The 14,214-nt window shown below is 40.9% G+C and overlaps 1 protein-coding gene across 3 annotated transcripts in view; it reads left to right on the top strand.

Moving 5' to 3' along the window:
- The first annotated feature begins 419 nt into the window (after window positions 1–419).
- Window positions 420–14,214, top strand: part of LOC116321227 (apoptosis-stimulating of p53 protein 2-like) — a 53,997-nt gene continuing 40,202 nt past the window's right edge. For 2 of the 3 annotated variants that reach the window (XR_005613408.1, XM_039613454.1), the window contains exon 1: window positions 467–832. Coding sequence is in view for 2 of the 3 variants with exons in the window: in XM_039613454.1 (XP_039469388.1) it covers window positions 779–832 (54 nt within the window). In the remaining variant the exon portion in view is untranslated. Of the gene's footprint in view, window positions 833–14,214 lie in introns of all 3 variants that reach the window. The other variant, XM_039613455.1, reaches the window with a different exon arrangement.

Genomic DNA, 14,214 nt, shown 5'->3' with positions numbered 1-14,214 from the left:
CCAATATAAAGCGCCTTGAGGTGACTGTTGTTGTGATTAGGCGCTATATAAATAAAATTGAAGTGAAGTGAACAACTCTCCATCTTTTTAACACTTCTACCCTTTAATTTCCTAAATAGTTTAACAATTACAACAAGTCAACTCAAACTCATTCAGCTTTCAAACAACATTTTCTTAGAAATGCATTCTCTAGTATTATTATGTGTAATTTTCTTTTCCGAGAGCAAAGTGGATATTTATCACTGATAACCTATTATTTATTAGGTTTTTTTTTTTGCAAGAATTTTGATATTTTTTCAGAACTCTGTGTATTATTTAGTATCACGGTTGTTTAAATCTCTGATCCCCACAAATCGAAGATGTACATGTTAAAAACATACTCTGGAGAAAGAAACGCTTTAATTCTGAAAAGATTTGACCGGAAGTGCTGTTCCTGATCGAGTAAGTCCAAAACCAACCCTGGTCAGTGAGCTGAGTAGGATTAGGAGCTCCGCAGGAGAGCTGCAGCTCGGCTTTCCGTGCTTTGTTTTCTGCTCCGATCATCAAGAGCTGCAGTCTGGTGTGTAAACGCTACTCTCCTTCAGCTGCATGTAGTGCTTCTCTCTGAAAGCATCCCGCTTTTTTTTTTCTCCAGAGGGTATCCCACCGTACCGCTCGCCGTCCCATTGCAACAGGTCGAGCAGGAGGTTAAATCTAAAAAAATATATATAGATGTGATATGACAATAAAGTGCAGAGAGAGAGGCGGGCAGCAGAGGAGGTTGACGGTGTAAGCTTTGATGGTTTCAGCTGCAGTGGATGCGACAGAGCGGGGACCTGCCAACATGATGCCGGTGAGTGGAAAATCACATTCTGCCTTAATGACCCATTCATGCACAACTGTCACCACCATCTGAGGGGGAAACTCCGAGTTCAACTTTCTAGCACATATCCTTACATAGCTGGATCACGAATTACATTTATAGGACCACGCACTGAGATCGTGGGAAACTGGAAAGCTTTTTTTGTGTCTTGAAATAACACGTCATGACCCAATTTCCTTCGGGGTCAACCTTCAGGATCAATAAAGTTTTATTGAATTGAATTGAATGTTTTATAAATTAAACTTTTTATCGCACTAATCTTTTTTGGTTGTACTTCGCTTCCTCTGACTTTGTAATGTAACGATAAATACTACATATAACACAATTAATATTTTTAATCACGCAGTGTGTTTATGTTTGGAAATAAAGATATTAGGTGTAGTTTTAATTTGTGTTGATGTGCAAACATTCAGCTTTAAATCATGGCTATGTGTGGAGTGTTCTTAGCGGCTTGCTTTGTGTTGATATTGTGTCTTTGCATTGGGTGCAGTTTGCACAGTGCCTTCATCAGCTGTTATACAATAAAAATTAAAGTAACTTTCTTTAACATTCACACTACTTCAAAATTGTAAAGTGTTTTCACATTTTCTCCTTGATCCACACAAACTGAAATCCACTTGCAAGCAACTTGATCAGTAACATTACTATGACTGTAAAATGTATTAAAGTACTTACAGAATATATATAATTTGACACCACACTTGGGCCCACTGGCTGCTCAGCTGTGGATCTACTTTGCTGTATCTGAATAAAGGAAGTGAATAAATTGGGGAGCAGTGAGGGAACTTGTGCTTCTCCTTAACTGTGAATGGGATGAACATTGTTGGTGGAACTGAGCTTTATATGTATGAACCCATATATATTGATGGTAACAACTAATACAGGAGGTCTGAAGCCTCCTTTCCCACTATAATTTCCACCCTATTCCTCACATTGTATTCAGCAGGAAGCTTATTCAGAAAAACAGGATCAGTTAGACAACAGATGCCAGTGTGATGGAATCAGACAGAATAGGGATTACTTGTTCCTCTCATCACGGACCAACTGCAGGACACAGAGGATTTGAAGTTGTCTGGTGTCTGTGGCTGTCTGCAGTGACTCAAACACAGCAGACTTCTCTGTTGTGCCAACTAGTGTCACAACCAGATGTGCGCAGACCAGTTGTGGATCTACTAATAATAGATTAACACCATTGCATTGCACCATTGTTTTCGTGTGGAATGATGGTACTCTTCTGGTTTATGAGAATAAAAAAGAAAAAAGAAGCATTGACCTTTTCGTGCATGCTACATCCTCAGTCTTACTTCTGCTGAACAGCTTGACATTTCGGGCTGTGGCCCTGTGCCGTCCTGGCACTTGTCACATGTCAGACTTCCCACTCTTCACCGGTGTCCTGTGTCTGGGAATCACTCATGGCTGCAAATCTGAAGTAAACCGAAGCCAAAGTGTCATTATTTAACTGAAATTCAGATAGCTGACATGTTGACTGGTTGGATTTAAGTGTGTTTCAGCTACAGTTATCTGTATTAATGATCGGGGAGTTTTTGCACACTAATGGATGGTAGACAAAAGAGGAACTTTATAGACTCTGTTGAAGGAAACAGAACCTATCAATGAGGAAATGGTGAGATGAACTTCTCATTTACAGACCTTATTGTTCTATAGTCAGTAAATTCTACTCTTGACATCATTATTTCTACATAGGTTGTTTGGAGGAAGCTCTTATAAAACAATAACCAAATTACTCACAACTCATCTTAAATAAAAGTGTAAAGGTGACACATATACTCTCTACTGCTAAATGTAGCTTTTTTTTTGATTCACACTTCAAAATAATCTCTATTTTTATAAAAATGACAAGTTGACAAAACAAATCAAAAAACAAAAATCAACTTTTCTTCAATGCAAAATATTATTGAACTCAATAAAATTGAAATTAATTCCAGGCTATTCTGTCACCGAAACAACTGAAACTAAAGTACTCTGCTACCAATGATTAACCGCAAATGAGATTCTATCTATCTTTTATCTGACATATTTCACCTTACCCCTTAGAAGAAGGTGTAACAGATTTATAGAACAAAGCAAGTGTCAGGTACTTGCATCATTTTCTAGTCTGACAGTAAATTCACCAGATAGCAGGATATCGACCTTTCTCTTGTTCACTCATCTTTTAAACCTTACTGAGACCGCTGGCTTGTAGCTGCCAAGCTCTGTGTAGCTTTAGCTACTTCACCTTTGTTAACTTCCTTAAAATATCCATGTTCAGCTGGGCAAAGGCAATTTGAGTGTCTGATTAAGTTTTCATGATGCTCCACTAGAGCTGGGCGATAAAACGATAACGATATGTATTGCGAAATAACTTTTTCTCGATAGAAAAATTAAACTATTGCGATAGGCCTCATCTCTCTTGTCCTCTTAAAAAAAAAAAAAAGAAAAAAGAAAAAAAAAAAAGAACAGCCAATCCAAATTAAGTAGCGCAGAGCCGAACCAATCACAGCCGGAGCGTCACGTCTCGTGACTTGTTACGTACAGCACAAGCGCCAAGGCACACATGTGTATTTGTTTTTACAGCCGTGCAGCCCGGGTAATGAAGGAAATGAGTTTGCCGACTAGAGAAAAATCAACCGAGAGCGTGAGCGAAGGTTACCGAAGAAAATAAACAGATGATGGTTCCAATGCCAGAGAGCTTGTGGAACGGAAGGGCCACAGAAGTTCCGTAGTGTGAAGGTATTTCGGCTATTTCAAGTCTGACAAAAAACAGAGTAGCGCGCACTGTAAATTGTGCCGAAAGCAAGTCTGAAATACAATAAAGCGGTGCATGCTCAATCTCTGACTGAAAGCGCTAATTCGTCATTCGGCTTTTGTCAGACTAAAGTAACTGTTAAAACTGTTTGAAAAGCTAACCTATACAACAAGGAGAGATTGAGGATTTCCTTTTAGTTCTCAGTTTATTTGATATTGACAAAAGTTAGTCAATTTTGTCTGTTCTTCTGTAAAACGACCTAAGATTTATTTTTAGAATTAATATTTTGTTTCTAAGTGGAATTGACAATTTAGTAGTCTGTTTTGTTTGTTCTATTTTGAAACTTAAACGCTTTAGCGGCTGCCTTTTGTGTAGTTTGCAATATTTGCCTTTATTTATCTGAAACTGAAGTCTCATGTTCCTTAAGTACATCTACCCTGTTGAACTTATTATGGGAAATAAATATTTTAATTAAAACAAGCTGCTAATTATTTCACATTTTACTTGTAAGCAACGGCAGATTTAAATCTTACAAATATAGTTATTTGGCTTATATCGTGATATATATCGTTATCGCCTGAAATGAAAAAAAACATATCGTGATATGAAAAAATCTTATATCGCCCAGCTATATGCTCCACCCACAGTTTATTTTGGTGAACTTTGTGACTTCGCTCATAGTGAAGAGCTTCCATGTTAATGGCATGTTGTATGTGCTGTATGTGTTCATGTGACTGTTTGCCTAGCTCATAACTGGACATGGTTACCAGACAGGGCCAAGAACGCTGGAACACATCCAGCCCCTGGTCAGTTGATTTGTACTTTACTTATGCTGACTTCTTTGACTTCTTCCGGCTGCCCCTCATTAATAACATAATGAACAGCAGGTGGGTGGGGCGTTTGTGCTCTCATTCAGAGCCATGTGTCCTCTAACATAGCAACTACAGGTTTCTGGATGTTAAAGATTCTGTGTGTTGAACAAATGTTGATTGGTTGTCAAGTGGGTGGCTGCAGCTCAGGAGGTAGAGCAGGTCATTTACCAATCTGTAGGTTGGTGGTTCCATCCCTGGCTGCTCCAGTCTGCAGATACTAACTGATGCATCCATTGGAATGTGAATGTTAGGCTACGTACACACTAGCCAGATAGATTTGAAAACAGCGTTTTCGTCTGAAAACGCTCCGCGTCCACACTATCATTTTCAGTCATTTTCACAGAGTTGTGCGTCCACATTAAAACGGCCGAAAACGCTTATGTTCCAGTACTGCGCATGCGTGAAACGCAAGACAATTCGACCTGCCTCATTTCTCTCTGCCGTTTATTCACCTTCTGGCTCTTTAAAACGTCGCGGCAAAATGTCGAGGAAAAGCAACACTTTTTTTTTAAATGGACTAACAATGAGGTGGAGATGTTGCTGCAAGTACCACAAAAGTACAAAGTTGCAATAGCGAGTGAGAATTAAAGAATTTGAAAGCTATCTGGAGCATGTACAAACTGATATTCATCTTTAATAGGGCTGTCAGAACTGAGAGAAAACAAAACAACTGCTGTATAATGCCCTCTGCTATCTTAGTTTAATTGGTCACTTGACTGCATCACATGACTAAAATGTGTCATCGTTTTCAAAAAGTCTCCATTTTCACTGTCCACACACTGCAACGCGAAAGCACAGTTTTCAAATGTATGCGTTTTCGAGAGTGTTTTCAAAATGCTGCATTTTCCTTGAGTGAAAATGCCGTCTCAGTATGGATGGGAGGCCAAAACGGAGAGAAAATGATGCGTTTTCAAACGAAACGACGTAGCCTTAGACAGAAAAGCATAGAAAAAAGTGCTAGCATGAATCAATGAGTGCTTTGAGTGCTCAGGCTGAGTAGAAAGGCGCTGTGTAAGAACCGTTACAATTGGGCTGAAACAGGGAAGAGACTGTCAGGAATGAGAGAAGTGTGAAAAGAAACACCAAAGATGCAACACACAGCAGTCATTTGAGCTCTTTGCATGTTAACTCTTCTCTGGCTGGCTGATAGAGAGACCAACAAGCAAGAGTAGCCCCAGATCCGTTACACCACATTGTACACTGCCTCCATCAACAACAGGCCCACTCTGCAGGTAGACAGACTGTCCACTAACTGCCAGCGGACTGCTAATACAATACCACTGCTGAAACATGATTTCAGAATAAGTGGAAGAAATCTTAATTAAAAGTATGAGATTTGGAAGTCAGAAAAGACAGCTTTTCAAAGTGTTTCCACTGCAGTTAGAAGAGTTTTAAAGAAAATTACAAAGCGCTTTGTCAATAGAAAATTGTACTTAGTAGTCAGTATAAACTTTGAATGATATAAGTTTGCATATGATAGAATACTGCATGACCTTTTGATGACTCAGACTGTTGTTCACTACAAGACTTGTTCTGTTCCCTCTTATCATACAAAGACAGTATTTTCCAGCAAAAGATGAGATGAGGAATATAGTATTATGTTTAACCTCCTAAGACCCGAACTCTTTCACAGCATGCAATTTTAATTTCTCTTTGATATTTGGTCACATTGGGGCCTGATGAATGTAAAAACAAAGAATTACCAGATTTTTTTTATTTATTTTTTTTACCTTATTTTTGTTTTTAAGAAAAATAAGAGCCACATATGAGGATATTCATTTAAAATTTTGATAGAACAGTAACAGTATAATGTCCTCATAAGTGGGTATCAGGCCCTTGTAAAGCAAAATTCAGTATTTTGGCCTAAATAACCCAAAATGTGATGTCCACATATGTGGACGCCAGGTCCTAGGAGGTTAAAATAAAAGGTTAAACCCGATACTTTTTTGTTAATACTTTGTTTTCTTTATGTGCATATATTTTTCACTTTCATTCATTATATTTAAATCTGACCATTTTGTGATTCAAAATGTTTTGGAAAACTGTAATAATTGTAGTAATAATAATAATAATAATGATAATAATAATAATAATAATATAGAGATTATAGATATAATTTAGAAACCGAATTAAAAAAAACAAAAAAAACGGTCTAAAGTGAAACATTTAGTGCAGCCTATAGAGATTACATGAACATATGCTGACCTTTGTATGTCAGACTTTGTCCATGTCTACTTAAATCTCCAGCACTATAAAAGTATACACAGTATATGACAGAACAAAAGGAAAATCATAAAAAAAGACCAGTTCTTGTAATTTAAGATAGTGAAGCAAGCCTTAAATGTTTCATACAAGCTGCCTTTAAAAGGTAGCACACCCTATTCATTAAACTGCATCCTCAGTCTTCTAGGCAGAGCTCAGTGGAGCTCACTGTGTTGCTTGTGCCACAGTGACCAGAAATTAACACTAACACACAGACACAGACACAGACACACACGGTTCAAGGTCATATGGGAACACTATTATTTAATATTCCTTAGGCGATGAGGAGCTAAAGCATTTGTAGCCTTCATATTAGTTTACAACATCACCCTGGTGCTGATATTCACGCCTCAAAGGTGACAAAGTCAGACTTGTCCCACTCTGGTTATGTTTACATCTTTAGGCAGAAGCATTTTGACAGTGAGAGTAGTTCATTCTGTCATGTTCAATGTATAGTATAAAATTGCGCTTTTTATTTTAGCGTATTTTAACCCTAATGGAGCGCACTTACAGACCTGTTTGGTTCAGCATGATGTGAAGAATGTCAGTGTGGATGCAACAACATAAAAACACCGCCCAGTAAAAAAGGAAAAGAAAAAAAGTTATCACTTGTGAACTAAAGGGTCAGAGTGTCTGTCAGTCATGATAGATTTCATATGAAGAGCTTCGTGAGAACTGAGGAAAATAAAAATAAGAGAAATAAGAAGATAAAGTTAATCAAAAGTGCTCCAGTGAGTTACCTGTCAGTCCCAGTGACAGCAGTGTTAACTGGATTAGTTGGTTTTTTTTTTATAAAGTCAGTGAACATGAAGTGGATTACAACTAAAAGACACAAATATGTACCTAACATAATGATTTTACATGGCTTGAGGGAATTTGTTACAGGTTTATACAAATATTCACTTGGATTCAAGGATAAAGTCATAAGATGGTTCGAGTTCATTTTCACCTCATGTCTTAAAAAAAAAAAAAAAAAAAATATGAGTGTCTGGCATGTTGTATCCACAGTCATGATGTTCCATGGTTTAAACATTATGATTGACTCCTTTTGTGAGATTACAATAACATATGTGTAAACTGCAACTTGACTGGTTAGCAGAGTCATAGTGCTGCAAGGTAGTAATTGTAATTTGCTTAAATGTTTGTATTTGGAATGACTTGACTTGGAATTGCCAGAAATCACCCCACTGTGTACAGTGATTCTGACAGCTGTGACTCTGACAGCTCACTGAGCCACAAGAAATATAAAAGCATCAGTTAGTTTCAGTGTGTGTTGTGTAACGGGAGCAAACAGTGTGAGCATGGCGTTTTAGTGACATTTAGCAGGTGAGCACACCTGTGGTGCTACTTTCAGCTACCGGTAAACATTCAAATGTAGAAAAGTCCCCTTCTTGTTGACATCCTCTAACAGACACCAATATGAAAATTGGTTTCACCATATATGTTGGCCAATATGCTAATATGTGTTAATGCAAATATATAATTAGCTAATCAGATGGCAGCAACTCAGTGCATTTATCTATTTAGGTATGTAGACATGGACAAGACGAGTGGCTGAAGTGCAAACTGAGAGGGAGAGTAGGGAAGAAAGCTGATTTAAGTGACATTGCATGGTTGTTAGTGCCAGACAAACTAGTCTGAGCATTTCAGAAACTCCTGGGATTGTGTTTAGTTATGTTTAGGTTTACAGAAAATGGTCTGAAAAACAAAGTATCCAGTGAGCAGCAAATCTCTGGTGTAATATCCCTTGTTGATGCCAGAGGTCAGAGGAAAATGGCCAGACTGCTTTGAGCTGATGTGAAGGTGACAGTAAGTCCAATAACAGCCCATCACAACAAAAAGCATTAATGAATGTACAGACTGAACAAAGAAGTACATGGGTTAAACACTTACGTTTCATATATACAGTGTATGTTTATATACGCAAACAATGCAGAAGAGGGGATGCCGGTCGGGCTCAGATGCTAAGCTACGCAAACAACCACACCGGCCAGCACTTCCGAGTCTTTTCGTATCGAACGCCAGATCCATCACCCACAAATTGGACGAATTGGAGCTACAGATAGCCACCACGAGCTTTGCACGCAACTGCAGCATTATTCTTATTACGGAGTCGTGGCTTCACCCGCTGATTCCCGACGCTGCAGTCGAGTTAGCAGGCCGCACGCTACACCGGCACGACAGAAACAGCAACTCAGGTAAAAGCAGAGGAGGGGGGCTATGTGTTTACGTGCATAACGAGTGGTGTTGTAACAGCAGGATCATTCACACACACTGTTCTCCTGATTTGGAGGTTCTGGCAGTCTCGTGCAGACCTTTTTACATCCCGAGGGAGTTTACAGTAGTTATTGTGATAGCTGTTTATATACCGCCGGATGCGAACGTCGGCACGGCTCTCAGCCTCTTGCTCAACACCATAAACAAACAACAGCTTGCCCACCCCGATGGGGTTTTTATTGTCGCCGGTGACTTTAACAAAGCGTGCCTAAAGACTGTGCTTCCTAAATTTGTCCAGTTTGTGGACTTTACTACGAGATGAGAACACACTTTGGATCATGTCTATTCAAACATCAGGCATGCTTTCAGAGCGACAGCCCTCCCCCACCTGGCTGGATTTGACCACCTCTGCATGTCCCTCACCCCCACCTACACCCCCCTGCTGAGGAAAAACAAAGCCCCAGACAAAGACAATAAAAACCTGGCCTGAAGGAGCCCTCTCTCAACTGCAGGACTGCTTCTCAACTACTGTATGGGATTTATTCTCCAGCCACAACCTCCAGGAGTACACGGACACTGTACTCGTGACATCAGGAACTGTGTTGACAATGTCACCGTCAACAAAAGGGTCAGGGTGTTTCCAAATCAAAAACCCTGGATGAATAGCGAAGTGCAATCCCTCCTAAAAAGCCGCAACACTGCCTTCAAGTCAGGGGACAGGGCTGCGTATAGGGCGGCCAGGGCAGACCTGAGTAGAGGCATCAGGAAAGCTAAGGCTGCCTATAGGAGGAGGATTGAAGATCACTTTGCTGACAACGACCCCAGAAAAATGTGGCAGGGGATCAATCACATTACCAACTACAGAAGCAATAACCAGGCGACATCTAGGATTGATGCCTTGCTGGCTGAGGATCTAAATCGTTTCTTCGCCCGCTTTGAGACGACCAGACCCTCAGCTGTCACACCACTTCCACCCGCCCCAGCACCGGCACACTAACACTTAGGGAGCATCAAGTGAGGTGTGTTCTAAGGTCAGTGAATCCCAGGAAGGCGGCAGGTCCTGATGGAATACATGGAAAGGTTCTCAGAGCATGTGCTGACGAACTGACCAGAGTCTTCACTAAAATCTTCAACCTTTCCTTGTCATTAAACACCGTCCCGCCCCTGCCTCAAAACCTCCACCATCATCCCCATCGCCAAGAAGACAGCTGTGGTCAGCCCAAATGATTACAGGCCTGTTGCACTTGCGCCTGTAGTGATGAAGTGCTTTGAGAGACTGGTCTGTCAGCACATCAGGGCCAGTCTGCCTCCCACTTTGGACCCCCACCAATTTGCCTACAGGACTAATCGATCCACCGAGGACGCTATCACCATAGCGCTCCACACTGCGCTGAGTCACCTGGAGCACAGAGGAAGCTATGTGAGAATGCTCTTTCTGGACTTCAGCTCAGCATTCAATCATATCATCCCGGAGATCCTGGTCCAGAAACTGTCTCACCTGGGACTCTCCACCCCCATCTGCCTCTGGATCAAGGACTTCCTGACAAACAGACCACAGTCTGTCAGACTCGGCCCCCACCTGTCCAGCACCATCACACTCAGCACCGGGTCTCCACAAGGATGTGTTCTGAGTCCCCTCCTGTTTACGCTCTACACATCCGACTGCTCCCCTACCCATCTCTCAAACACCATCATAAAGTTTGCGGACGACACCACTGTGGTTGGACTCATCTCAAGGGGGGATGAGTCGGACTACAGAGATGAGGTCAACAGACTGGTGAGTGGTGTTCAGTTAACAACCTCCAACTGAACACCACGAAAACTAAAGAACTCATCTTGGACTTCAGGAAGGGCAGAGCAGACCCAGCCCCACTTTACATTCACGGGAACCGTGTGGAGAGGGTACACTCCATGAGGTTTCTGGGCGTGCAGATCTCTGATGATCTCTCCTGGACTGCAAATACCACTGCGGTGGTAAAAAAAAGGCCCAGCAGCGTCTCCACTTTCTGAGTGCTCAGGAGGAACAACCTGGAGGAGAGGCTGCTGGTGACATTCTACAGAGCCACCATAGAGAGCATCCTAACGTACGGCATAACAACATGGTATGCAGGGTGCTCAGCTGCAGACAGGAAAGTACTGCAGAGGGTCATCAACACAGCCCAGAAGATCACTGGCTGCTCTCTGCCCAGCTTGGAGGTTGTCAAGAGATTTATTCTAAAGACACTTCTTCAGCTAAGAGTCTAAGGGTAGAAACACACACAGACGCTGTGGTTTTCACTTGTATACAAGGGCGGTCACAGAACGCTCACACCAGAGTGGGGGCCCCTGTGATGCGCGCTCTGTTCTTGCACTTGTCTTTATTTATATGCAAAAATAATACAACAGTGAATACGTCTATTCATAGGCAGAGGAAAGTTAGTGCGTAGGGAGTGAAGATAAGAGTGGTTTAGGTGTATGCATGTGTGTTGTGGGATACAGAAAGACGCGGCCTCTCTTCTTGTTAGGGAGCGTCAGATAAAAGTGTCCAGCTCTCCTCTTCCTGCTTGTTCAGCTATTATCGCTGTGAGAAAGAATTTATAAAACAGTCTTGTAGTGGACAACAGTCTAAGTCATTAAAAGGTCAACATACAGTATTCTATCATATGCAAACTTATATCATTAAAAGCTTATACTGACTGCTAAGTACAATTTTCCATTGACATTCCCTCCTGTTGTCAGTATAACTTTCAAGTGAGATATCAGTATGTAACATCTTGTTGTACATTTTCTGTCACATCATCATTAGTCACACAAAGTCTTCATGCTCCAACAGGTCGGGGTCATCATCATCATTTGTCACGGCTATGTATGCAGCAACAGTGGAAACAATTATACGGTTAATCATGAGTTTTAGACATGGCAGTATACATGTTACAAAGACACAAAATAAAAGTAAAAATACAAAAAGGGATAAATAGAATAAATAAGAATAAGAATACAAAGGAATTGCAAGTATTTCAAGTATTTCAAGTACTGAAGTCTATTGCACCGTTGGTTTTTAACAAAAAGTATTGCACAGTGAAAAGGCAGTAGTAGTCTTTTAGCAGCTGTAGCCAGGAGCCAGTGTAAAGCCAAGAAAACCAGTCACTTGTATTACTTACATAGTCCTGATTTTGGGCCTGCTTGATCTGTCTCAAGGCGTTCAGGGCGTCAGTCATGTTTGATGAGTGTACATTGTCTGATGTGTGTGTGTGTCATTTCTCACTCAATCAACAAGTGCACGTCTGTTCAGGTGTGTGTTTCTCTTCATTCTGAGTCAGTGTGTGTAGATGTGTATGTTAGTGTATGTTGGCATGTTTATCACTTTCCTGTTCTGGTGTTTTGGGTAAACCACGGCCTGAAGCGTGCCCTGGGGTCCTGCCCTCCTCCTTTTCAGTCCGGTTGCGACCATTGCTGCTGCTGCTGCTCATAGTTCAGTCTGTCCTGGTCCTGGCCCCAATTGGGGCAGTCCTTTCTCCAGTGTCCATGCTCACCGCAGGTGAAACCTGCATCTTCTTCTGTGTTTTGTCCATTCTGAGGTGCCTTTTGACCTCAGTTGCTCCTCCTGTCTCTGGCACGCCCTTTCTTCTGCTGCCCGATCATCCGTGTTGGTCCGTCACTGTCCTGCACAGTGTTAATGCAGAGTTATCAAGGTCAGCATTCTTTTGCTCGGCCTTACTTTTCATTCGGGCTTAATGGGCGTCTCGTCACAGCTCTGTCAGCTGAAGCTGTCTGGAAATCTCCCCCCGTGTAGTGAAACGGGCCTTGGATTTAACCCTCTCTGTCTCTGCTGCATGAGATCGCTTTCCTGTAGCACTGTTGACATTTTTAGATTGTTGTTATGGGTCCAGCTGCTGCAGCATTTGGTCAGGGTCAAGGTCAGAGATGGTAGAGGGGAGAGCAGGAGTCCAGGTCAGCTTCGGCTTTCAGGACCGGCAAAGCAGCCTGTAATTAAACATAAAGAGAAAAAACAAAAACAAAACAAAAACAGACGAACAGGAAAATGATGTTGTATTGGCTGTGTTATTCAGAGGGAGAAACACCGGGCCAGGCCCTGTGTCAGCCTTCTCTCCCTTTTTTTTGTTTTCCTCACAATATAATTAACTCATAACCCACCAAGTTGACAGGACAACACAGGTAGATATTAAAATTGTGAAGATCACGTTTAAAAGCACAAAAAGGAATTTTCCTTCCTTCAGTAATCACTTGTATGATTCAATCAGCAGAAAACATCTCACAATTTGACTCTTAACCACTAAATTTGTTGTTTCATCACTGGTTGGTCATACCAGTCTCGTTCTTTTTGAAGTTGTCCTGCAACCCAGAGAGTTTATTTGTTAGTAGTGGATAAACTTCAGCATTTGATAACAAAACTATTAAGTTTTCCCTGTTTTAACACTAATGAGAGATATAGGCGCATGTATAGTGTGTGCTGTAGTGTAAGCTGTTCTTCATTGCATGTATGTGTGTTAGTAGCTTGCATGCAAGGCCTCTGGGACTGTCTCACCCAAAAGAGCATTTTCTCAACAGTTGCCTTTCACTCGCGTGTGTTAAGAAAGGCAAATGTGCTTGTAGTAGTTGTGAGATTATATTACATTATACCTGTAATCAAAGTGAGTGAATCATGATACTGCTGTAGGCCACATCATACTTCTGAGTTAAAAGAATGTGAAAATCATTAGATTTATTAGATAGGTTTGTATTATCCTATGCTGCTGATTTATTGTGAGTGAGTTACACTGTTTCATGACATTTCATACCGCTGAGTTATGAAAAGAATATTGTATTCAGAGAGCAGGGGCCTCTCTTTTCTTTTTTCTTTTTTTTTTCTTTGTGATAGGAAAGAGCCACGGGAGCGTCATCCCCACCTTTGGTGGAGGCAGAAAAACAGGGAGCCAAGGTCATAACTCAGGCTCACTGGGAGTTAGAAAGAATGTAAATGCTTAGTTTTGTGGCTGTGGCACATTTTGTATAGCTTCTTTTCTTTGTTTAGTAGCTTTCTGCCTTCACCTGAGAGGGTGTGCCCTAAGCATGTGACTTCAGGTCTCCATAATTGGAGTTTATTTAAAGATAAATAAGATGATTTCATTTATTGCTCGCAGATCATGCACTAAATGGTATTTTGCAGTATTAGCTGTCTTCACCACTTAAACAAAACATCACTCTTTGTTTTATTATTATTATTATTATTATTATTATTATCATTATTATAAATTCTCCTTTCTGAAAAACAGAAA

This window comes from Oreochromis aureus, linkage group 6 (genome assembly GCF_013358895.1).
Source record: "Oreochromis aureus strain Israel breed Guangdong linkage group 6, ZZ_aureus, whole genome shotgun sequence".
Taxonomy (NCBI): Eukaryota; Metazoa; Chordata; class Actinopteri; order Cichliformes; family Cichlidae; genus Oreochromis; species Oreochromis aureus.
The sequence above is the reverse complement of the archived record's forward strand: the minus strand, read 5'-3'. Positions and strand labels throughout refer to the sequence as shown.